This window comes from Enhydra lutris, unplaced genomic scaffold, assembly GCF_002288905.1.
Source record: "Enhydra lutris kenyoni isolate GAN:26980312 unplaced genomic scaffold, ASM228890v2 scaffoldscaffold107, whole genome shotgun sequence".
NCBI classification, from domain to species: domain Eukaryota; kingdom Metazoa; phylum Chordata; class Mammalia; order Carnivora; family Mustelidae; genus Enhydra; species Enhydra lutris.
The window spans coordinates 703,275-731,207 of record NW_019154191.1 but is presented as its reverse complement, the minus strand read 5'-3'; the positions used below and the strand labels follow the sequence as shown (position 1 = coordinate 731,207).

General features: G+C 35.0%; 1 protein-coding gene across 1 annotated transcript in view; it reads right to left on the bottom strand.

Annotated features, from left to right (window-relative positions):
• The window catches only part of LOC111139441 (highly divergent homeobox), a 187,556-nt gene extending 164,354 nt beyond the window's left edge, over window positions 1-23,202 (bottom strand). The window contains exon 1 of the mRNA XM_022491690.1: window positions 22,087-23,202. Coding sequence (XP_022347398.1) covers window positions 22,087-23,175 — 1,089 coding nt within the window. The 5' untranslated portion in view covers window positions 23,176-23,202. The remainder of the gene's footprint in view (window positions 1-22,086) is intronic.
• Window positions 23,203-27,933: the final 4,731 nt, after the last annotated feature.

The window sequence follows — 27,933 nt, the reverse complement described above, 5'->3', positions numbered from 1 at the left end:
GGGGGGGTGGGATTATGGACATTAGGGAGGGTATGTGCTATGGTGAGTGCTGTGAAGTGTGTAAACCTGGCGATTCACAGACCTGTACCCCTGGGGATAAAAATATATGTTTATAAAAAATAAAATTAAAAAAAAAAAGGAGCTGGTTCTTTGAAGAAAATTGATGAAATCAGTAAACCCACAGTCAGAGTTGGCAGAAAAAAGAAAGGACCCAAATAAATAAGATCACTAATGACAGAGGAGAAATAACAACCAACACCGCAGAAATACAAACAATTATAAGAGAATATTATGAAAAACTAATGGCAATAAATTGAAAAACCTGGAAAAACTTGATAAATTCCTAGAAACATATAAACTACCAACACTGAAACAGGAAGAAATAAAAAACTTGAACAGACCAATAACCAGAAAAGAAATTCAATCAGTAATTGAGAATTTACCAACAAAAAAAAAGTCCAGGGCAAGATAGCTTTATAGACAAATTCTAACAAACATTTAAACAAGAGTTAATACCTCTTCTTCTCTATTTCAAAAAATAGAAATGGAAAGAAAACATCCAAATTCAGTCTACGAGGCTAGCATTACCCTTATACCATAACCAGATACATAAAGACTCCACTTAAAAAGAGAATAGGCCAATATCCCTGATGAACATGGATGCAAAAATTTTCAATAAAATAATATCATATCAAATCCAACAGTACATTAAGATAATCATTCACCACGATCAAGTGGGACTTATTCCTTGGCTGCAAGTGTGGTTCACTATTTACAAATCAGTCAACATGATACACCACATTAATAAAAGAAATTATAGGGGGGCACCTGGGTGGCTCAGTTGGTTAAGCGTCTGCCTTTGGCTCTGGTCATGATCTCAGGCTCCTGGGATCGAGCCCCAGGCATGGGCTTTGTCCTCTCCCTGTGCACCAGCCCCCTTCTCTCTCAGACAAAATCTTTAAAAAAAAAAAAAAAGAAATCATAGGAACCACAGGATAGGAAAAACCGACAGCTAATATCAATCTCATTTGGGGACTTTCAAACCATACTTTCAAGAAGGAATAGATTATCTCAACTGGAAATCAATAAAAAACAGATTTGTACTACAATATAGACCAAATGGACCTAAGAGACCTATACAGAGCATTGTATTTGACAACAGCCCAACATACATTCTTCCTAAGTGCACATGGAGCATTTTCCAGGTCAGGTCATATGTTGGGCCACAAAATATGTCTTAGAAAATTCAAGGAGACTGAAATCATACCAACTATCTTCTCTTACCACAATGGTATGAAACTGGAAGTCGATAATAAGAGGAAAAGTGTAAACTCACAAATACACAGAAATTAAACAATACTCTCGTGAATAACCAATGGATCAATGAAAAATGTAAAGGAAAAAAAAAATCCGAGACCAACAAAAACAGGACTACCACAGTCTGAAATACATAGAATGCAGCAAAAGCCATTTTGAAAACAACATTTATGGCAACAAATGCCTATATTACAAAACAAGAAAGATCTCAAATAATCTATTCCTATGCCTCAAGGAACTAGAGAACGAACAAACTGAACCCAAAGGTAGCAGATGGAAGGAAATAATGAAAAGAATAGAAATAAATGAAATAGAAAATAGGAAAATCTGAAAAGATTAACAAACCTAAGAGTTCTTTTTTTAAATGACAGATTTGACAAACCTTTACTTAGATTAACTACAGAAGTGAGAATAAGTCCCCAAATTAACAAAATTATAAGTGAAAAATAAAACATTACTACTGAAACCACACTAATGTGAAGGGTAATAAGGGACTACTATGAACAACTATACACTAAGAAACTGAACAACCTAGAATAGAAAAATTCTTAGAATCATACAACCTGCCTAGAATCAATTAGGAATAAATGGGAAAATTACTCATAAGGAGATTGAATCCATATTCAGAAATCTTCCAACAACAACAACAGTTAAATTCCCAGGACCAAATGACTTCACTGATAACTTTTAGCAAACATTTAAAGAAGAGTTAATGGCAACTCTTCTCAAAAACTTCTAAAAAGTCCAAGAGGAGGGAACATTCCAAAACTCATTTCATATGGGCAGCATTACCCTGATAGGCAGAAAAGGGCACTACCAGAAAAAAAAAACATTACATACCAATCCCCAATAAATATAAATACACAAATTCTCATTAAAATACTGGCAAAACAGCAAGGACAGGAAAAGATATTTAATATTAGTAATAATTACAGAAACGTAAATCAAAACCACAATGAGGTATTGCCTCACACCCACTGTAGGGGCACTTAAAAAAAAAACAGTTGTTAGGATGTGGAGACACTGAAACTGTTGTGCCTTGTTGGTGGGATGTAAAATGGTGTAGCTGCTATGGGAAACATTATGGCAATCCCTCAAAAAAATTAAAAATAGAATTACTGTGAGGGTGCACCTGGGTAGCTCAGTGTGTTAAGCCTCTGCCTTCAGCTCAGGTCATGATCCCAGGGTCCTGGGATCGAGTCCCACATCAGGCTCTCTTCTCAGCAGGGAGCCTGCTTGCCCTTCTCTCTCTCTCTGCCTTTCTCTCTGCCTACTTGTGATCTCTTTCTCTGTCAAATAAATAAATAAAATATTTTTTAAAAAATAGAATTACTGTGTGATCCAGCAATCTATCCCCATTGTTTGGTACATACTCAAAAGTATTAAAAAAAAACCAGGATCTTCAAGAGATATTTGCCTGTTATGTTCATTAAAGAATTATTCACAATTAGCTAAGAGGAGTAAACCAAATATCCATCTTTGGTTGAATGGATAAATAAAATGTTGTGTGTGTATATATATATATATGTATATATATACATATATATATACAATGTATATCTGTATACCTTGTAGAGAGTCTCAAAAACAAAAACAAAACAAAACAAACAAACAAAAAAAAAAAACAAGGAAAGCCTGCTACATTCTACCACACTGATGAACCTTGATAACTTTATACTTTGTGGAATAAACCAATCACGAAAAGACAAATACTTACTGTATGATTCCACTTATATGAAGAAGCTAAAGTATTCAAACTCATAGAAACAGTAAGTAGGATGGTGATTTCCAGGGGATAGTGAGAGGAGGAAATGGGGAATTGTAGTTCAATGGGTATAGAGTTTCAGTAGATGGAAAAATTCTAGAGATCTGATGTGTAACAGTGTGAATAAAATTAACAATCTGGAACTGTACCTGTAATAATAGGTAATATGGTGAATTTTATGTTACATTTTTTACCACAATTGAACAACAACAAAACACATTCATTAAGAGATAGATAAACTGAGGGGCGCCTGGGTGGCTCAGTGGGTTAAGCCGCTGCCTTCAGCTCAGGTCATGATCTCAGGATCCTGGGATCGAGTCCCGCATCGGGCTCTCTGCTCAGCAGGGAGTCTGCTTCCCACTCTCTCTCTCTCTCTCTGCCTGCCTCTCCACCTACTTGTGATCTCTCTCTGTCAAATAAATAAATAAAATCTTTAAAAAAGAAAAAAAAAGAAATAGATAAACTGAGTAGTCCTATATTGAAGAAATTAAAATCCCACACCATAAACTCCAGGCACAGATGGCTTCATTAGTGAATTCTATTACACATCTGAGGAAGAAATAACACCAGCTATATACAAAATTTTCCCAGAAAACTTAAGAGGAAAAAAAAATACTCTGGAACTCATTTCATGAGGTTGGCATTATTCTTACAAATCAGACATGCTTTATAAGAAAACTCAGAAGAATACTTAACATAGATGCAAAATTCTAAACAAAATTTTAGCAAATCAAATCCAACAATATAGTAGAAGAATATAGCATCATGACAATGTGGGGCTTATCCCAGGAATTCAGGGCTGTTCTTAACTATAGAGAAAAAACTGAGGGCTGCTGGACAGGTGAGTGGGGGGATGAGCTAAATGTGTGATGAGCATTAAGGAAGGCACTTGTTGTGATGAGCACTGAGTGTTATATATAAGTGATGAATCACTAAATTCTACTATAACTAATACTAGTTCCTCTATGTTAACTAATTAGAATTTAAATAAAAATTTGAACCAAAAAATTAATGTAATTCACCATATTAATAATCTTTTAAAAGTTATCTGAGATGCAGAAAAATCGCTTGACAACATCCAATATCCATTCATGATAGAAATGCTCTGCAAGGGGCGCCTGGGAGGCTTAGTCAGTTGAGCATCTGCCTTTGGCTCCAGTCATGATCCTGGGGTCCTGTAATCCAGTCCTGCTTTGGGCTCCCTGCTCAGTGGGGAGCCTGCTTCTCCCTCACCCTCTGCTGTTCCCCCTGCTTGTGCTCTCTTGCTCATGCTCTCTGTCAAATAAATAAATAAAATCTTAGGGAAAAAATAAAAACTCTCAGCAAACTACAAATATAAGGGAACGTCCTCAATCTGATAAAGGTCATCTACAAAAAATTTCAGCTAATATTGTATTTAATGGTAAAAGGCTGAATACTTTACCCCTAAGATCAGTGACAATACATGGATGTCCATTTCCACCACTTATCTCCAACATTCTATTGCAAATTCAAATTAGTGCATTAGGCAAGAAAAAGAAAAGGCATCCAGATTGGAAAGGAAGAAGTAAAACTATGTTCACAAAAAATATGATTATGTACAAAATCTAATGGAATCTACAAAAATAGCTATTGGAGCTGAGTGAGTTTTGGAAGAATATGGAATAATAATATACAAAACCCAACTGTGTTTCTATATAATAAAGACAAACAATAAGAAATTAAAAAATAATCAATATCATCTACAAGAGTATCAAAAAAATGAAATACTTAGGGATTAGTAATAAAAGATATAAATGGTGTGTATACTAAAAGATATAGAGAAATTAAAGACCTACATAAATGGATTAATATACATTATTCATGGATCCTTAGTTAAGATTATAATTTTCTCTGAATTGTTCTATCATTTCATTACAGCTCTCCCCCAAATTGAATTTTTTGTAGAAATTGACAGAAATTACTTTAAAACTTATTTAGAGAGTATAGAAAAGCAAAGGCGCTAGAATAGCCAAAACAATTCTGAAAAATAACAAAGTCAGAGAACTCACATTACCAAATTTCCAGACTTAAGTACAGTAATCAAAACAGTGTGGCATTAGCTAAAGAATGGACATATCAAATAGTAGAACAGAATAGAGAGCCTAGAAACAGACTCACACAACTGATGCTTCACAAAGGCAATTCATTGGAGGACAGGGAGGGGGATGTGAGGTTGGGTGAGCCTGGTGGTGGGTATTATGGAGGGCACGTATTGCATGGAGCACTGGGTGTGGTGCATAAACAATGAATTTTGGAACACTGAAAAAAAATTAAATTAAAAAAAAAGAAACTCTGCTAGAACAACTGGACACCTGCTTTTTAAAAATGAACAATATATACCTAACACCTTGCATAAAAAAATAACTCAGAATGATTCAGGCTTAATTATACACAAGTACACATTATATTTATACAAAGTTATAAAACTGTTAGATAAAAATTTGCATGTCCTTGGGTTTAGATATGAGTTTTTAGATATAGTAAAAAAAAGTACAATACATGAAAGAAAAAAATTGTATTTTATCAAAATTAAACCTTAAGAGAAAAATCACCAAATGCCAGCATGTGATCTCTCATACCTCACGCCACCTGCAGCAACCCCAACTCAGCGGTGAGCAAAGGTGGCCTGAGAAAAACCGAGGGACAGAAGAGGGGGGCTGATGAAGGCCCTAAGTTTAAATCTTAATGTCAAAGATAAAAAATTAAAAATAAACTAAAATAAAATACTAGCAAACCAAGGTCAACAACACATTAAAAATATTTTTCACCATAATCAGGTGTGATTTATTCCTGAGATGCAAAAAGGGATCAAAATACACAAATCAATCTGATGCAATGCATTCATTAGTAGAATGAAAAAAATATAATCGTCTCAGTAGATGCAGAAAAAGCATCTGACAAAACCCAACATCTGTTAATGCTAAAACGTCTTAACAAATTAGGTATAGAAGGAAGAGATCTCAACATTTAAAAAACCATATATGAAAAGTCCATAAATAACATTATAGTCAGTAGTCAGTGGTTTAAAGCTTTTCCTCTAGCATCAGGAATAAGACAGTGGTGTCCTCTCATCACCCTTATTTAACCTAATACTGGAAGTCCTAGCCACAGCAATCAGGTAAGAAAAGGAAAAGGCATCAGAATTAGAAAAGAAAAAAGAAAACACAAAACTGGCTCTATCTGGAGATGACATGATACTATATACAGAAAACCCTAAAGACTCCAAAAAAAAAAAAAAAAAAGCTAGATCCCATCAACAACTTCAGTAAAGTTGCAAGAAAAAAATTAACATATGAAAATGAGTAATATTTCTATATACTAGCCACAAATTATTTGAAAAGAAATTTAAAAATGATCCCATTTGTAATGGAATCAAAAGCAATAAAATACTTAGGAACAAACATAACCAAAAGGATAAGATATCTCTAAAAACTATGATATCTCTAAAAACTACATGGCATTGATGAAAGATATCAGAAAAGACACAATTGAAATAGTATCCTATGCTCATGATTTGGAAGAATTAATATTGTTAAAATGGCCACACTACACAAGATTCCAAAGGTATTTTTCTTTTTACTAATGTAGAAAAGAATCCTAAAATTTATATGGAACCATCAAAGACCCTAAATAGTCAGAGCAATCCTGAGAAATAACAAAGTAGGAGGCATCATACTTACTGACTTCAACCTATATTAAAAACTATAGCAATCAAAACAGTATGATACTGGCATAAAAACATATAGATGAATGCAACAGAATTGAGACCCTAGAAATGAGTTAATGCATATATATCAAATATATGTCAAATAATACTTGACAAGAAAGCCAAGAATACTCAATAAAGAAAATACAGTCTCCTTAATAAATGGTGCTGGAATAATTGTATATTCAGATGTAAAATAATGAAACCAGAACTCTATCTTACAATACTTACAAAAATAAACTCAAAAAGGATTAAAGACTTAAAGGTGAGACTGGAAGCCATAAAACTCCTAGAAGATAGGGAAAAACTTCCTTGACATGGGTGTTGGCAATGATTTTCTTTTTTTGTATACAATACCTGAAGCACAAGTAATACAACAAAAAATAAACAAGTGGGACTAGGGGCACCTGGCTGGATCCGTCAGTGAAGCATGTGATTCTTTTTTTAAGAATTTATTTATTTATTTGAGAGGGAGAGAGAAAATGAGCAGGGGGGAGGGCAGGAGAAGCAGACTCCTTACTTAGTGGGGATCCCAACACAGGGCTTGATCCCAGGACCCTGAGATCATGACCGGAGCCGAAGTCACACACTTAACTGACTGAGCCACACAGGTGCTCCATGCATTCAATTCTTGATATCAGGATCGTGAGTTTGAGCCCCATGTTGGGTGTAGATATTACTTAAAAATAAAATCTTCAAAAAAAAAAAGTGGTACTACATCAAACAAAAAAAAGCTTCTGCACATCCAAAGAAATGATCACAAAATGTAAAGGTAATATAAGGAATGGGGAAAAAATATTTGTAAAGCATATATCTGATAAACAACTAATATTCAACATATATAAAGAACTCATATAATGCAATAGCAAAATTCTTACAACCCAGTTAAAAACTGGACAAAGGACCTCAACAGACATTTTCCGAAGAAGATATATGAGTAGTCAACATGTGCATGAAAAGCTGTTCAACATCATTAATCTTAAGGGAAATACAAATCAAAATCACAATGAGATACAACCTGCCTGTTGAAGTGGCTATCATAAAAAATGACACGAGATAACAAACACTGGTGTGGATTTGGATAAAAGGCAATCCTTGTGCCCTGTTGGTTAGACTGCAAATTGATACAGCCACTATGCAAAATAGTATGGAAGTTCTTCAAAAAACTAAAAGCAGAACTACTCCATAATCTAGCAGTTCTACTTCTGAGAAATAGGAAACTAAGAATCTCTGTCAAAGAAATATCTGCACTTCCATGTTCATAGCAGCATTATTTTTTACAATAGCCAAGACACAGAAGCAACCTAAATTTCCACTGACAGATGAATGGAGAAATAAATTGTGGTACACACACACATACACACACAGAAGAATATTATTCAGCCATAAAAAAGGAAATCCTGTCATTGGCAATAACATGGATGGAGCCTAAAGTCATTATGCTTTGTGAAATAAGTCAGACAGAAAAAGATAAATACTATATGATCACACTTACACGTAGTGTCTAAAAAATAAAACACAACCCCAAAGGAAAAAAAAAAGAGATCTGTGGTTATCAGAGGTGGAGGTAAGGGGAGTAGGGTATTGGAAGAAGGTGATCAAAATATACAAACTTTCATTATAAGACAAATAAGTACTAGAAATGTACAACATGACTATAGTTAAAGTTGCTATATTGGTATATTTGAAAGTTAAGAGTGTAGTCCCCAGGGATTCTCATCACAAGGAAAAAAACACTTTTGTTTGTTTTTGTTTGTATCTATATGAGACACATAAACTTCTTGTAATACTTTCACAATATAATTGAAATGATTAATGCTGAGCGCCTTAACCTTATACAGTGCTCTATATAAATTATATTTTAAAACTGAAAAAATATATATACAAAATAAACACCAAAAGAATAAAAGGAAAAGAAAATCAAACAGTGCAATACTCCATATTAATAGAATAAAATAAAAAAAAAGGTACATGACTATCTCCTTAAGTGCAGAAATAGCATTTGACAAAAATCCAACACTTTTTCATGATAAAAGCCCTCAACAAACCAGGAATGAAAGGGAATTTCCTCATCCTGATAAAGTGTATCTACACAAAATCCACAGGTAACACCATATTTAATTGGGAGAGACAGAATGTGTTCAACCTAAGGTCAAGAAGACAAAGATATTTAGTCTTACCAGCTCTATTCAAACTTGTACTGAGGTTAATTAGCAATTCATCAAGAAAAATAAAATACATTCAGGTTTTACACAAGTAAAATTATCTGTGTTTGTAGATGGCATAACTGTATATATAGAAAACCTTAAGGAGTCCACTATTGTCTATTATAATACTTTAGTTCAGCAAATTTTCAGGATATAAGTTTAGAATACAAAAATCAATAAAAATTTCAATAATTAACTAGGCAATTCCATTTAAAATAGCATAAAAAAGTTATATACTTAAGAATAAATTTAACAAAAGAAGTGCAGGACTTATCTACTGAAAAGTACAACACATTGTTAAAAAACTTAATCAAAATTAAAAATGTTTCTGTATAAACAATTCCCTTGAGAAAGGCAAAATATGAGAGAAAATATTTGCAAGTTATATCTCTGATAAGGACTGATGTAGAAAATATGTAAATAATTGAACACTTATAATTCAGAAAGAAAAAAGTAAACAATTGAAAAAAAGGACAAATTATTTGCAGACATTTCCAAGTAAGGTATTCAAATGGCCAATATGCACATCAAAAGGATACATCAGTAGCTATTAGAGCAATGCAGATCAAAAATTCCATTAGATATTTTATAGCAATGATAATGGTTATAATCAAAATGCCTGACATAACAATTACTGATCAAGATAGGGAAAAACTGGACATCTTATACAATGATGGTGGGAGTTTAAAGTGGTACAGCTACTTTGGGAAAAAGTTTGGCAGTTCCTCAAAATTTTAAGCAGAGATTTACAATATGAATTAGAAATCCACTCCCAGATATATTCCCCAAAGATTTGAAAACATGTCCACACAAAAATTTGTATATGGATACTCCCAGCAGCATTACTCATAAAAAACAAATGTGGAAACAGACCAAATGTCCATTAACTAATGAACAGATAAACCATACATGCTATATCACAAGTGAATATCATAGAGAAATATAAAATAATGTAGTGCTGATACATATTACAACATGGACAAACCATGAAAACGTGCTAACTGAAAGAAGCTAATCACAGAATGTCACATATTGTATGACTCCATTTAAAATAATATCCAGAATAGAGATGCCTGGGGGGCACCTGGGTGGCTTAGTCAGTTAAGTGGCTGCCTTCAGCTCAGGTCATGATCCCAGGGTCCTGGGATGGAAACCCACATCAGGTTCCCTGCTCAGGGGGAGCCTGTTTTTCCCTCTCGCTCTGTCTGCCACTCCCCCTGCTTCTGCTCTCTCTGTCAAATAAGTAAATAAAATCTTAAAAAAAAAAAAAAGATAGAGGTGCCTGGGTGGCTCAATCTGCCTTCAGCTTTGGTCATGATCCCTGGGTCCTGGGATCCAGCCCTGAACTGTGCTCCCTGCTCAGCGGGGAGTCTGCTTCTCCCTGTCCTTCTTACTATCCCCCATGCTCATGCTCTCACCCTCTCCCCCTCTCCCTCTTAAATGAATAAATTTTAAAAAGTTTTTTAAAAAGATGTAAAATAATATCCAGAAGAGGTAAAATCATAGAGACAGAAAAATGATTAGTGACTGTCTAGTGCTGGGATGGGGGTTTTGGCAGGCTAATGGGTAGGTAGTTAATTTTGAAGTGATAAAATATTCTTTTTTTTAAGATTTTATTAACTTATATGACAGAGAGAGAAAAACAGTGATAGAGGGAACGCAAGTCAGGGGAGTGGGAGAAGGACAAGCAGGCTTCCTGCAGAGCAGGGAGTTTGATGTGGGGTCCTGGGATCATGACTTTAGCTGAAGGCAGACTCTTAAGTGACTGAGCCACCCAGGAGCCCTGAAGTAATAAATTATTCTAAAATTAGGTTGTGGTGCTATTTGAACAACTCTCTGGAAAAAAGACGCAACTGTACAATTTTAATATGTGAATTCTATACTATATGAATTTTGTCTCAATGAAGTTTTTCAAAAATGATCCCTGCTAACTATACCCATTCAAAACATATTATTATTATTTTTTAAGTTGAATATTTGTCTGAGAGTTATTTTAGCAAAGTCATTTATTACTGACCTCCACTTTTCTCAGATCACAATACCATTCGTATTGGTTGATTTTAAAGTTTATACAACTATTAAATTTTCAAATTTATTTTTAAAAATACACTGAAGTTCACAAATACTTGTAGAAAGTTGGAGTGCACTATGAAAGCACTTTCACTGATGAATATGCCTTGTATTTATGAAGTATCTTTTAAAGAGTCATTAAAGGTTCTTAGAAACAAAAAACAAAAACAAATAAAGGAAACTCAAAGTACTCTACTACTATTAACTCCTAAGTCCTTATGAAGTCCATGAGAGATGGAAATGCAGTTAATTGGTAGGCCACAATTATAACTGTATTTATAGCACCTGTTTCCCAAAATGCTCCAGTATCTTCACATAAGTGATCATCAATTATTAATCTTCAATCAGCACAGGATTTTACAATAAATAGATGAACTGACCTAGAGATATCAGAAAAAGCGAATTGCACTTTGGAGACCAATATGGTCACCTGGCCCCAAAGGAGTGAAGTTAGTCTAGAACATTTTGTTTGTTTGTTTGTTTAAGATAGAAATGGAAAGGGGAGAAGCTAAGATCATAGAGTAGTAGAAGAATGCTAGGCTTGACTCATCCTTTGAACACAAAGGAACACAAATTGATAAATATCAAATCATTCTGAATACCCAAGAAATTGATCTGAGGACTGACAAAACAAACTGCACAACTAGAGGGAAAGAAGAGGCAATATAATGGAAAGTAGGAGATGTGGAGCTGTGGTTTGGAGGAGAAAGAGACTGCAGGTGCTGCAGAGGGGAGGGAGCCCTAGTCACAAGCAGGAGAGAGAGAGAGAGGAACATACAAGGAAACACTTCCCCAAAGCCATTGATTGGGAGAAAAAAAAGAAGGGCTGGTTTTCCTAGGTTTTTGTAACTAACAGGACTCAAAGATGAATTTTAGAGGTCCTCAGTGTGGCTGGTATGGAGCCCTGAGGGTACCACAGTGCTCCTGGAGAGAAGGCAAGAGGATAGCCTGGGGGCAGAAGGCACAGTCTCAGGATCCCATGGGACACAATGGTTGAGATGTTTCTCCCTTCTTGGAGTGCATCTGAGAGAAATGGCATTGCCTCTCCTGGGACAAAGGAGCTGCAAGGTGCCTTTCCCTGCCTCAGCCCACAGCATAAGCACAGAAACACCTGCCAAGGGCAACTAACCTAGACACTGGCTCTTTACTGTGCTCAACTTCAAACCCCACACCCCTGCTCTTTGGTGTAAATGCCCTTCTGAGTCAAATCTGCATCAGTCCCAGCACAGCAAAACCCTCCCCCAGAAGACAAGTGTGGGTTGTCACCACACCAGGTTCCTAAAGTTTGGAGTTTTAAAATTCAGCCTGCCTGACTAGGATTGAGCCCAATGTGTACTGTGCTGCTCCAGGCAAGCAAGCAACCCAGACACAGACAGCATGAAGGCAGAAGTCTGAAGGATGACTGGGATTCATGAGGGGAAATGGTTATTTCTTTTGGGAGGGCTTCCTGGACAGCAGCAAGTGCAAACTCCCCTCTCCAGGAGCTAAGGAGATGGCTGGTGCCATTTCTGGCCCCATCCCCCAGCATAAGCTAACTTCAGTAAACAGCATGGTGCCAACACTGGCTGACTAAAGTAGTTATGCCAAGCACCCCTGCCTCCTGCACTCTCCTGGTACTGTTTTTCTTGGGCATGTGTGCCTGGGAACCAGCTGAGTGGGCTCTAATGTAAGAAGACGTACTCCCAAATGCACAATGTTCACTGACCATAGAGTTCTGAAAAGCTTCATCTCTAGTAAAGATAGCATCAGGAGTCTTTTAACAAGAGGATCAGAGCATACCTAGTTAAAACCTGCTACACGCTGGCCAAGATCCAAACACTCCCCACTGAGGCAAGGAGAAACTCTGCAGAGGACTAACCTGAGGGATAAAGTAGCCACAACACAGCAGCAGAGTGCACACAGCATACATCAGAGACACCTCTGAAGCACAAGGCCCTGGATAGTATATGACCTCTTCTTCACAAAGCCATCACCCATAGGAGCAGGAGACAACAGGATTTCCTAACACAGAGAAGACAGAGGTCTAGACTTAATGCCAAGAGAAGGAATTCATCTTAGAAGAAAGAACAATATAAAGTCATGGCTAGGATCTAATCAAAACAGATATAAGTAATGTATGTGATGGAAAATTTAAAGCAGCAATCATAAGGATACAGGGTGGGCTTAAGAAAAGCATCAAAAACACCATGTAGTCCCTTACTGCAGAGAGAAAGAGCTAAAAACAGATTAGGATGAAATGAAATGAAAAATGCAATAACCTAGGGGCACCTAGATGGCTCAGTGGGTTAAGCCTCTGCCTTCAGCTCAGGCCATGGTCTCAGGGTCCTGGGATTGAGCCTCTGCTCAGCGGGGAGCCTGCTTCCCTCACTCTCTGCCTGCCTCTCTGCCTACTTGTGATCTCTCTCTCTGTCAAATAAATAAAAACCTTTTAAAAAATGCAATAACGTAGATTTGAAACCAGCTGGATATAATGATCACAAGGATGGAAGAAACAGGGAAAGAATAAGTGATATAGAAGACAAAATTATGGAAAGTAATGAAGTTGAAAAAAAGAGGGAAAGAAAAATCTTGGATCATGAAAGTACACTAAGGGAACTCAGTAACTCCATAAAGAATAACATTCATATCACAGAAACCCCAGAAGAAGAACAGCAGGAAAAGGGGGCAGAAGGTTTTTTTGGAGAAATTATAGCTGAAAACTTCCTTAATCTATGGAAGAAAACAGACATCCAAATCCAGGAAGTGTAGAGAACTCCCATCAAAATCAACAAGAGCAAGCCAAAACCCAGACAGCAAAGTTAAATTTGTGAACTATAGAGATAAAGAAGAAATTCCTAAAAGCAGCAAAGCAAAAAAAGTCCCTAACTTAGAAGGGAAGACAAATAAGGTAAGCAACAGATTTCTTCAAAGAAATGTGGGAGCAAAGAAGAAATTGGCATATTATTATTTTTTTAAGTGGCATATTACATTCAGCATGTTGAATGGAAAAAATAAAAAACTATGCAACCAAGAATACCCTAACCAACAAGACTATCATTCAAAAGAGAAGGAGTGATAAGGAATTTCAGAGACAAACAAAAATGAAAGGAGTTTAAACCATTAAACCAGCCCTTTAAGGAATATTAAAGGAGATTCTTTCAGTGGGAAACAAAGTCCAAAACTGACAAAGACTAGAAAGGAACAGAGAAAATCTCCAGAAACAACAAAACAAGTAATAAATGTCACTAAATTCATAGCTATCAATACTCTAAATGTAAATGGACTAAGTGTCAGAATGGATAAAAGAAACAAGACCCATCTATATCTATATGCTGCCTAAAAGAGAATCATTTTAGACCTAAATACATGTGCAGATTGAAAGTGAGGGGACAGAGAAAGATTTATCATGCAAATGGACATCAAAAGAAAGCCGAAGTAGCCATATGTATATCAGACAAACCAAATTTTAACCCAAAAATTGTGACAAATGATGAAGAAGTGTAGCATCATAATAAAGAGGTCTATCCAAGAAGATCTAACAATTGTAAATATTGATGGACCCAAATTGGGAGCACCTACACATATAAAATAATTAATAATAACCATAAAGGAATCATTGATAATAATACAATAATGGTACAGTACTTTAACACTCACCTTACATCAATGGACAAATCATCTAAGAAGAAAATTAACAAGGAAACAATGGCTTTGAATGACACACTGAACCAGATGGACTTAAGAAGTATATTCAGAACAATCCATCCTAAAGCAGCAGAATACACAGTCTTTTCAAGTGCACATGGGACTTTCTCCAGAATAGTTAACATACTGGGTCACAAATCAAGCCTCAACAAATAAGAAAAAATTTAGAACATAGCATGCATATTTTCTGAACACAGTGCTAAGAAACTTGAAGTCCACCACAAGAAAAAAAATTGGAAAGACCAAAAATTCATGGAGGAGAAAGAACATCCTACTAAAGAATGAATGGGTCAACCAAGAAATTAATGAAGTAATAACATAGAAACAAATGAAAGTGAAGTTCCCCAAGATGCAGCAAAAGTGGATATAAGAGGTAAGTATGTGTTGGAGAGGATGTGGAGAAAGGGGAACCCTCTTACACTGTTGGTGGGAATGCAAGTTGGTGCAGCCACTTTGGAGAACAGTGTGGAGATTCCTCAAGAAATTAAAAATAGAGCTTCCCTATGACCCTGCCATTGCACTACTGGGTATTTACCACAAAGATACAGATGTAGTGAAAAGACAGGCCATCTGTACCCCAATGTTTATAGCAGCAATGGCCACGGTTGCCAAACTGTGGAAAGAACCAAGATGCCCTTCAATGGACGAATGGATAAGGAAGATGTGGTCCATATACACTATGGAGTATTATGCCTCTATCAGAAAGGATGAATACCCACCTTTTGTAGCAACATGGACGGGACTGGAGGAGATTATGCTGAGTGAAATAAGTCAAGCAGAGAGAGTTAATTATCATATGGTTTCACTTATTTGTGGAGCATAACAAATAACATCGAGGACATGGGGAGATGGAGAGGAGAAGGGAGTTGAGGGAAATTGGAAGGGGAGGTGAACCATGAGAGACTATGGACCCTGAAAAACAATCTGAGGGTTTTGAAGGGGCGGGGGGTAGGAGGTTGGGGGAACCAGGTGGTGGGTATTGGGGAGGGCATATATTGCATGGAGTATTGGGTGTGGTGCAAAAACAATGAATACTGTTACGCTGAAAAGAAATTTATAAAAAAAGAAATGTATATTTAAAAAAAAGAAAAAAGAGGTAAGTATGTGGCAATACAGGCCTACCTTAAGAAGCATGAAAAAATTCAAATAAAGAACCTAACCTTACACATAAAGGAGCTAAAAATAGAAAAACAAATGAAGCCTACAGCCAGTATAACAAGGGAAATGATAAAGATTAGAGCAGAAGTAAATGATCTAGAAACAAACAAAAAGAGTAGAACAGATCAATGAAATCAGGAGCTGATTCTCTGAAAACCTTAATAAAACTGACAACCCTCTACCAGACTCATTAAAAAAAAAAAGGAAGAAAGAAAGAAAAGAGAGAAAGAGAAAGGACTCAGATAAAATCATTAATGAGAGAGGGAAAAATCACAACTAACAACACAGAAACACAAACAATTATAAAAGAATGTTATGAACAGTATACACCAACAAACTGGGCAATCGGGAAGAAATGGATAAATTCCTAGAAACTCACAAACTATCAAAACAAACAGGAAGAAATAGAAAACTTAGACTGATAACTAGCAAAGTAATTGAATCAGTAACCAAAAATCTCCCCAAAAGTCCGTGGCCAGATGGCTTCAGAGGTGAATTCAACCAAACATTTAAAAAAGAGTTAATACCTACTCTCAAACTGTTCCAAAATGTAGAAAAGGAAGAAAAACTTCCCAACACCTTCCATAAGACCAGCATTACCCAGATTCCAAAACCAAAGACTCCATAAAGAAAGAGAACTATAGGCAATATCACTGATGAACATGGATGCAAAAATTCTCAATGAATTACTAGCAAAATGAATCCAACAATACATTAAAAAAAACTTCAAGTGGGATTTATCCTGGTTTGCAATGGTGAGTCAATATTCACAAATCAACGCGATACATCACATTAATAAAAGAAAGGATAAGAACCTTATGATCCTCTCAATAGATGTAGAAAAACAATTGACAGTGTGCAGCAACCATTCTTGATAAAAATCCTCAACAAAATATGGATAGAAGGAACATACCTCAACATCATAAAGGCCATATAAAAAAAAACCCACAAAGCTAATATCATCCTCAATGGGGAAAAATTGAGAGCTTTTCCTCTACAGTCAAAAACAAGACAGGTGTTGGCCACTCTCACCACTGTGATTTAACATAGCACTGGAAGTCCTGGTCTCAGTAATTAGACAACAAAAAGAAATAAAAGGCTTCAAATCAGCAAGGACAAACTCAAAGTTTAACTATTTGCAGACAAAATGACATTCTATGTAGAAAACCCAAAAGACCCCTAAAAAAATTGCTAGAACTGATAAGCAAATTCACTGAAGTCACAGAATACAAAATCAACATAAAGAAACTTGTTTCAGTTCTATATACCCATAATGAAGCAGCAAAAAGAGAAATCAAGGAATTGATCCTATTTACAATTGCACCAAAAACCATAAGATACCTAGGGACAGACCTAAACAAACAGGTAAAAGATCTGTACTCTTAAAAGTGTAAAACACTTATGAAAGAAATTGAGGAAGATACAAAGAAATGGAAAAACATTCCATGCTCATGGATTGGAAAATCAAATATTGTTAAAAATGTGGATACTACCAAAAGGAATCTATATCCTTAATGCCATCCCTATCAAAATACCACCAACACTTTTCACAGCATTGGAACTAACTATCCTAAAATCTGTGTGAAACCACAAAGACCGTGAATAGCCAAAGCAATCTTGAAAAACAAAAGGAAAGGTGGAGACATCACAATACCAGAACTCAAGTTATATTACAAAGCTGTAGTAATGAGGACAGCATGGTACTGGCACAAAAACACACATAGACCAATGGAATAGAATAGAATAGAGTAGAAATAAAATAGAAAACCTCAACATGAACCTACACTATAATGTCAACTAATCTTCAACAAAGAAGGAAAGAATGTCCAATAGAAAAAAAAATCTCTTCGACAAATGGTGGGAAAACTGGACAGGAACATGCAGAAGAATGAAACTGGACAACTTTCTTTCATGATACACAACAAATAAGTTGAAAATGGATGAAAGAACTAAATTTGATAAAGGAAACCACCAAAATCCTGTAGGAAAATGCAGACCATAATCTCTCTGACACTGGCCATAGCAACTACTTACTATAAAGATCTTTGGAGGCAAGGGAAACAAAAGCAAAAATTAATTATTGAGACTTTACCAAGATAAAAAGCTTCTAAGCAGCAAAGGAAACAATCAGCAAAACTAAAAGGCCATCTACAGAAGAGGAGAATTTTTGCAAGTGATATACCTGATAAAGCCTTAGTATCCCCAATATATAAAGAACTTACAAAACTCAACACCCAAAGAACAAATAATCCAGTTAACAAATAGGTAGAAGACATGAACAGACATTTTTCCAAAGAAGACATACAGGTGGCCAACAGACACATGAAAAGATGCTCAATATCACTCATCATCAGGGAAATAAAAATGAAAACTAAAATGAGCTATCACCTCACAGCTGTCAGAAATATTAAAATTAACAATTCAGGAAACAACAGATGTTGGTGAGGATGTAGAGAAAGGGGAGCCCTCCTACATTGTCGGTGGGAATGCAAGCTGGTGCAGCCAGTCTGGAAAAGAGTATGGAGATTCTTCAAAATGTTAAAAATAGATCTACCCTATGATCTAGCGATTGCACTATTGGTATTTACCCAAAGGATACAAAAATACTGATTTGAAGGTATATATGCACTCTGATATTTATGGCAACATTATCAACCATAGCCAAATTATGGAAAGAGCCCAGATGTCTATTGATAAAGGCATAAAGTAGTGGCATATATACATAATGGAATATTACTCAGCCATAAAAGGGATGAAAACTTGCCATTTGCAATGACATGGATGGAGCTAGAGAGTATTATTCTAAGAGAAATAAGTCAACCAGAAAAAGACAAATACTGTATTATTTCATTCATATGTGGAATTTAAGAAACAAAGCAAATGAATATGGGGGGAAAAGAGAGAGGCCAATCATAAAAGGGACTCTTAATTACAGAGAACAAACAGGGTTGCTGGAGGGCAGGTGGGTAGGGGGATGGGTTAAATGGGCAATGGGTATTAAGGAGGACAATTGTGATGAGCACTGGGTGTTGTATGTAAATGACAAAATCAGTAAATTCTACACCTAAAACTGTTATTATACTGTATAGTAACTGGAATTTAAATAGAAACTTGCAATTACCAAAAAACGTGTATTCAAAATGAAATAAACTGGCCTGTAAAGAAAAAAATTAGAACTGAACTTTAGTATCCTGACATAGCCACCCCCTGACAGTTTCCTTACTACCCCTTCAACCCTTAATATGTTATTCCCAAGAGGATCCAAAACAGAGCTTCCTTTCAGCATCCTCTGGGAGTCCTTCAACTGTACTCACTCACCTAGATCGCTTGGAACTAGACTATCTTTCAGGAATAGGACCTCAGCTCGAAGATACCTGGTGTGACAGGAAGAAGAGGCAGATATCTCTGTTATATAGTCCTAAAGTCAGAAACTAATGAGAATTGCTTGTCGTTTTATAGAAAGTTGCCAATATGGCCATAAGTTCTATTTTTCTAAGTCCTCACCTAATAGTAATATAACTTGGTAATAGAACTTCATCAAAATCCTATAGAATAACTACCATAGACTGAATGTTTGTACTTCAGCTGAATTCAGATGTTAAAAACTAATCCCCAGTGTGATGGTGTTTCGAGGTTGGGCTTTTGAGAGATGATTAGGTCATGAAAATGGAGCCCTCATGAATGGGATTAGTTTCCTTTTAATAGCAAACCCAGGGAGCTCCCTTGTCCCTTCTGCCATATGAGGACACAGTGAGAGGACTGTCATTTATGAATTAGGAAACATCCCTTTACCAGATACCGAATCTGTCAATACCTTGATCTTAGGCTTCCTGGCCTCCAGAACTGTGAGAAATAAACGTTTGTTGTTTAATCTACCCATTCTATAGTATGTTCGTTATAGCAGCCCAACTGGACTAAGACATTTTCATGGACTACACTTCCTCAGGCTGCTTTGATTTCTCCAAATCTCAACTAATTAAAAGAAAGGTGGGGCAAAGTCATGCCCCAAGGGTTCTCTGCAAACACCCTTTACCATACTGTCTAAGGTCAAGTTGGAAAAGGTCTGGTATATTATAATTAAGTACTTCGATTATGGTAAAGTTGATGGCTAATCTCCAGTCTTTTTCCGGCCAGCCCTACAGCTATTTCTTCTTCAGCTACCCTGTGATAATCGTGGACTCTGCAATATTTTACTTGAAACTGAATGTAAAGGAGATGTGGACCAGCAGAGCTTCATTAACTTTCCAACTACAACATTAAAAGTTTAAGAACGTTTATGTGCTGGGGAAGGCACAAGTAGCCTTGCACTGATTGTGACATAATTATGTCACAGCTTTCCTGTGAAATGGATATTAACCACATTATACAAATGAGGAAACTGTTATACAGAGAAGTTGTGTCACTTGCTTGAGGTCACACAAGTGCAAAGTGGCAAAACCTAAATTTGAATCCAGGTCTATTGGGCTCTAAGTCAATGCTCTTCATTGTTATGTCAGACTGCCTTTCTTTAAAGAGATTAGTACTCAATTATTTGCTAAGTTTTATTACTTTCAAGAGTTTCTTTTATATAAAACAAATTTAATATCTTTAAAAGTTTTGTCAGGAAAAAATAAACTATAAAAATGTATAGGTTAAGTTATTTTAAAGGGAGTGCTTGGCTTATGAAAAAATGAAAGTTAAACTGCACTTTCAGGCTTCCAAATAATTCTAACACAGTTGAAATCATTAGACTGTATGATAAAGCAGAAAAAAATACACGATATATTTCTTAGTTGGAATACTGGTTCTGTATTGGACTTACTGGCTGTGTAATCCTGGACAAGTTATTGAAATATATATAAAATACCTACATATCCAGAGTGGGCTACATGTCCAGATTAAATGAGATCAAGTATATAAAATGACTAATGATGCTTGGTATGTGGAAGTCCCTCAACAGACGGTAAATTTTACTGTCATTAATATTACTAAGAAAAACACTAAAGAGTATAAAAAGAAGTACAAAAGAGAAGGTGAATTAAAGCTGGTTTGGTGGAAGTTTTTTTGTTTTTTTTCAGATCTCAATGGTATGATTCAGTGTTACTTTAAGCATGCTTTAGGAAATAACAAACAGAAAAAATGAGTTGGTTCTCAGTAATAATGAATACTAATGATGATGATACAGCCGTCCTTTGTTAGGACTAGGCGCCAGAGAGATTCTTCCTATACTCTGTTAAAGCTTTTTGTTTTGAAGCAGGGAGCTATAAGAGGGGGGGGGGGGGGGGGGTGAGGAGAAACTGGTTCCTTATATTGTTTGAGAAGAGCCTGGAAAGACCTTAAGTCCAGATTAAACTTAAGCACTGTGGCTAAGGTCCACAGTACAAAGGTCCAGCCAGTAGCAAGGAAAAACAGCAAACTTCCCTGTCCTATTCAAATTCTCAGAAACATATTTTTTCAGAGAAACCTATGGTCTTGGGATGTTCAGAGGTGGGTTTCTGCCTCAGTGTTGAGATTATTTGCAGCACATCTAAACAACTGAATACGTGAAATAGTGAAGAAAACACTTATTTTCTGCACAGGACTAAAGTTGCTTTAAATTTTACTCTGAATGTCTCTTCTCTATAAACACTTTAAAAACTTGATCAACATTCCATTTGATGTTTTAATAAAGCATTTACTTTTAGAAAAAGCATTTGGCTGAGTTACTGCATACTCGGACTTCTTAGCCACAATCTCTCAGGGAAATGACTGACTTGCTTTGCCGTGTATCCAAAGAAAGCACCACTTATCTAGTGACAGCTTTCCAAATTTCAAGTAAAAACCCTTACAGGAATAATCCATGTTAAAGGGGATGAGCCAAGTCACTTTAGTCCTATTTTGTGATGGGAAATGCCACGCTTCCTATAAAACTACTATTTCCTGAACAAAATCATTTTAAATGTCAGGAGAAAGCTTCCATGATTATATTCTATGGAGAAAAACTCACCATTTTAAACATGACCAAGAAAGCACAAGAGTCTTCAAAGATCCCAAAGCACCACTTTGAAGCAAAAACTCCCAAATTACTTCAAAATAGGAGTTAAATGAGCCAGGTCTCATGTTTAACTGGATATCAAACACAGCTTTTTATACCAAGCAAAACTTTTAAAAACCTTTTATAAAATAAATGCATACATTACCTGGTAATTGTTTTGGTTTTGTGAGAATCTCAATTGGTTTGATGATGCAAAATGTGAAGAAAAATTACTCCGTGATGGATTTGTATTACTGTACATTGTAGTAGCTACTGTATGTAATGAGGTCCGTGGTGTCAAATGGTAGTCTCTGTTTTGATACAGTACATTGTCTGACAAATCTCTAATATTCACCATTTGTGAATTTGGCATATTTCTTCCTGGTCCAGGCAATGCTGTACTTTGGTTCTCTGTCCCAAGGGATCTGCCACTTTCATAAAATCTTGAGTAGCTTGGTATCTGTGCTCCCATCAATGCCAACTCTTCCTCTTTGGCATACTCATCATCAGCATCTCCAGTCTCCATTGCAATGGACAAACAAGTTCCTTCTGCTGAACTAGGCTTCTGTGGGGCATTTCCTCCCAGAATTCTCTGGGGATAATCACTAACAGCCAATGAAAATACCTCACGGATTTCCAAGTTTTGTGTTCTACAGTAAGGGTCTCTAATAGGTGGCTTTTGCCCACATAAGTTATGTGATGCTAGACCTGTGTGTTCAGGCTTATATGACCTTTGAATTCCAACTGGTTCAATTTTGCAAGGTCGGTGGCACACAGATGGCTTTTGAGGTACCATCATATCAGAGGCTTGCATTGAAGATCTTCCATAGTTCTTCTTTGCATGACTGTATACTGAATTTCCAGCATTTAGCACACTTGTCTGTCTTGACAAGATAATTGTTTTTTCACCTAAGAGCAGAGAGGCATTTTTACAGTGTGCTACTTGTCTTTGAACAGGAATGTGCAACTCAAACTCTGTATCACTTTTACTGGCCGTTTTCTGAATAGGAATTTTATGTGCTTCTGTAAGTTGTGTATCTGAATGTTTGGTTGTCCCTTGCCTACTTGATGAACTTGCTGGACTGTATGTACCAGTTACAATGACATCATTATTGACAGATGTCCAGGAAGACTGTTGGCTTGAGGGTCGAGTGATATTAACTACATTTCTGACTGTAATGTCTGGAGATGTCAAAGAGGTACCAGGAAGAGTTCCTGTTGTTGCTGCTCCTGATTCAGAATTCTTACTACTCATTTTTCTTCTCTTGTTGCCAACCCACGTCTGTAATGATAAAAAAGGACAATATGGAAATGTTCTTAAAATATAGGAAAAACACTTTCAATGTGATAAATTGTATTCTCATTTGTCATAGAAGTAAGGCCTATACAAATTGTAAACACTACATAAAAAACGAATGATGTACTATATGTTGGCTAATTGAATTTTAAAAAAAGAAATAAAAATAAATAAATGAAACAAAAAAGATACAACAAAAGAAGTAACTAAAGTATAAGGTTAGAAAATAAAAATAAAGTATAAGGTTAGTATAATGTTAAAGAACTTGCTCTTAATAAATATCTAAGAACTTTGAAAACAGAATTGTATTATTGCTTCTTTCCCCAAAATCCATTCAATTAATCTACAGCAAGAATCCTAAAAATGTTTATATCCCTTGACCTAGTAAATCCATTTCTAGGAATTTATCCTTAAAATAATCATATGTGTATATAAAGGTTATATATGCTCATCATATATTTATTTTTAATAGTGAAAGATTGGAAGCATACTAAAGTAGGATGTTAAATGACATTGGAAAATGCTCATAGTATTATTAAACAAATATACACTTGTAATCTTCAGTTTTAACAACTTCTGTTCTATGGATATATCGTAACTTGGTTAATTTAATATTGCAAGATACTACTGGGTTATTTTTGGAATTATTCACTATTATAAACCATACTGAAATATATGTCACTAAATATGCATCTTTGTGCTAATGAATCATTAAACTTTATATCAAAAACTAATGATGTACTAAAAAAAGAAAGTGTTGGGTTTTTTGATATCTTCAAATTACCCTCCAATGTATAAGAGTTCTGATTTCTCCACATCCTCACCAACATCTTGCATTATCTTTTTGTAGTGTTTACTAGCCTAGGAGTTAATATAAGGTATATAATTTCTCTTTGCATTTGAATTTCTATGGTTACTATATTATGCTTATCCATTAATTTTACTCATTTTTTTTTAAGATTTTATTTATTTGACAGAGATCACAGGTAGGCAGAGAGGCAGGCAGAGAGAGGAAGGGAAGCAGGCTCCCTGCTGAGCAGAGAGCCTGATGTGGGGCTTGATCCCAGGACCCCAGGATCATGACCTGAGCCGAAGGCAGAGGCTTTAACCCACTGAGCCACCCAGGTGCCCCAATTTTACTCATTTTTATATTGGGGTATTTATCTTTTTAAGTTTATTTATAAAAGCTATTTTTTACTAGAGATAGCAACACTGTCACAAGTTGCAAATATTTTCCCCAGTTTGTTACCAATTTATGGTGGTTATTTCCTTCTTCGTATTTTTCTCTACTTACCAAATTTTATATAGTAAATGTGCATTACTTTTATAAACAGAATAATCATTATTAATAAAAATAATACAAGAGATTGGCATTCAAATTTGATTACAAAATATGTGCTTTTATATAAGTAATCTGTTATAATGATCTTAGTAATATTATACTAAATCATGATTATACAATAAAAATATGCAATAAGAAATATTACATTCCATAATGTGATCAGTAAACCTTATAAGTATTTTAAAATGTATACCACAGTATAAACTGCCAAAACACATTAATCTATTACGAATTTTTTAAAAAATAAGTGAAAATATTAAAAAACTAGCCTTTCACAAACATGGTGCAGGGTATATTTGGTTAACCTTTATGTGATGTGTTTTTATTTATTTTTTAAAAGATTTTATTTATTTATTTGACAGACAGAGATCACAAGTAGGCAGAGAGGCAGGCAGGGAGAAAGGAAGGGAAGCAGGCTTCCCGCTGAGCAGAGAGCCCGACATGGGGCTCCATCCCAGGACCCTGGGATCATGACCTGAGCTGAAGGCAGAGGCTTTAACCCACTGAGTCACCCAGGCGCCCCTGTGATGTGTTTTTAAAGACCACAAGAATTTCTCAGTTTTTGATGTTTATACAGTATACAACATCAATGTTGCTGTAATATTATAAATAAAAGCTAACATGTATTGAATCCCCATCATATGTTTTTATATATATTAGCTTCTTCGATTATTTTTCTAATTGTATAAATGAAAAAAATTGATGTTGAGAAATATTAACTAGCTTATACAAGGATATCCTGTCAGCAAGTGATGGAGCAATGATTCAAAATCAAGTCTACTTGACCTCAAAGCACATTCTCCTTCCACTATGGCAAGAAACTCCCAAAATGGTCATCCTTGTTGGCCATTTAATTTTTATACTTAGTACTTCTCTAACAAGGAAAATGTTCCAGAGATGTAGATGCTCTATTTTGCTTCACATGAGGCTGTGGGAATTTTACAGTCACTCTAGTTTTACTAAACAGCAGAGGTGAGAATTACAAGCAAAGGGACAAATAAATGTAAATGTCAATGGAGAAGGAGGCAGAGTAGAAAAAGTGAAAGGTTTTAAAGTATATACTCAAAAGAAACATTTAAATAGAAGTATTTTGGATAAATATAATTTAAAGGTATGGTCCAAAAAGGTGAATTTTACAAATATTCAAACTAAGTTACTGTATTATGGCTTTTCAAGTATGAAATTATGCATAGGAAGCATAGTGCATTTGTTCATAATTTTTAAAAATGCACAGTCATTACACTTAAAAACTTTCAAACAGTGAATTTGTAACATCTGAACTCAAGAAGTACTACATCTGGAGGGCAGATCTGGGCAATATTTCTAAGAAAACAAATGTTCTCATTACTATAACTACCTTAATGCAGGAAGTTTAAGAGTGATCTTAGTGAATTGCAAATTTATGGCTTACTTTAATAGTACATATATATATAATGAATAGTAATGATAAGTATAATGAACTATAATTGTTCATATATATAATGAACTGTAAAACTATCAAAATAAGCCATAAATTTACAATATATTTCTATATATAGTTACTTACAGAATTTTAGATATTTACATTACATACTCATAAAAAAGTAAAATGCAGTAGAATATCGTGTGCGTATGAAGCTCAGCTATCTGACAATCTCACTTGTCTAGAACACAGCCAACACAGATATCACAGGATACATGGGCCTTGCTAAAAGCACAACCCTAAACCTTAAAACACACCTTCTCCTATTTTATATATGATTTCACCAAATCTGGTATTCTCATCTGTAACAAATTAGAAATAATGCATTGGTGACAGAAATTGCTATTAGAGGCAATTAGATGGCACCGAAATAGAACGTTTATGCAATTTTGCTCACTAAAAAGGTTAGGGCAATACATAAGAGAATTAATGTGAGAAATAATTAAATAGTTTGGAGTTCTTTAGTGAAGGAGAAAATCACCCCATATAGCTTACCATGTTATAAGCATTACCATTTTACAGCACAATGTAATAATTCATTTTCATAATGAAACTGTGAGTCAAAAAGTAAGGGTTCAATGATTTTCAATATTTTCCATTGAAGTTAAAGTGAGAAAGTATATACTTAAGAAATATTTTTAAAATTCTGAAAATAAAGAAAATTTATTGCCCGAGCATTCCCAGTAACTGAATTAAATTTTACTTAAAGCCATTCAATTACAGGATCAAAAATTTACCAGTGCTCATAGGATGTAAATGATTTTCATTCCAAATGCCTCATTGGTTGAAAGAGAAAATGGGTCAAACAAAGTTGATATGATGAGAATCTGGGGTCTATAACTAATAACAAAGCAATACTACATAAAAAAGAAAGAATGACACTAGGTCATCAGTTCATAAAATTCTCTTTCAGTTCTCTCTTTGAAATTCAGTCTCCATTGCTTCTCAGCATTTTGGCTAAGATCAAATGAAATTCACTGTCTCCAAACCTGTTTTCCTTTTTCTGTACCTCCTTCTTTGATTCTGTGTTCCTTTACTCTATTTTTGCATATGTTTTAGCCTTTTAAGTTCATTTTACATTGGGATCAGGTTCTTAGTACCATAAGATTTGAGTTCTGAGGAAAAACACAACAAATATTATATTAAAATAATAAAGAAAGGTCTCTTTCAAGTACAACATATACACCTAGGAAAATATTGAGGACAAGGGAGGTTATAGAATAATGGATCTATAAACAACTCCCTTCTCCGACTGCAGAAGGCAACCAAAATTGTGCTGGAATTTAGATTAGGAAGACTGAATTTCTGTACAATTTACACTCGTTTAGAACAGAGAGAATGAATCTGTTTTAAACAAGTCCTTAAAACTTAAGTAATATATTACTTGTAAGCTTAAAATCTATGAATTTATTTCTGTCATTCTAATTGTTTGTTTTAGATTTCATACCATTTGGAACATAAATATAAATGTTTGCATTTCGGCACTGTCAATATTCAAGTACAATCAAGTAAGTTATTGCAATAACAAACTAGAAATATGAACCATCACAAAGTACATAAGAAGCTGTCTGATAAGACCTTTCACTTTTAAGTAATGATAAAATAAAAGGAAAAAGGAAGAAAAAATAAGAGGAAAAAAGAAAAACAGTTACTCCAAGAAAATGAGTTTGTACTTGTAAAATGCAATCTTGTCAATTTGAAATATAAAATTTATTTTTTCTAAGGAAATTAAACATTTTTCTATGAGATTTACTAAAGGGAAATAGGAACTTGAATATACCAGGACAACCTTTGACCTTAAAACATACTTTCTCTTATTTTACCAAATTTTATTTTATTATGTTAATTAATTATATTATTTATAATCAATGTTAATTATTGTTTATTATATGACCATTATATATAATACAAT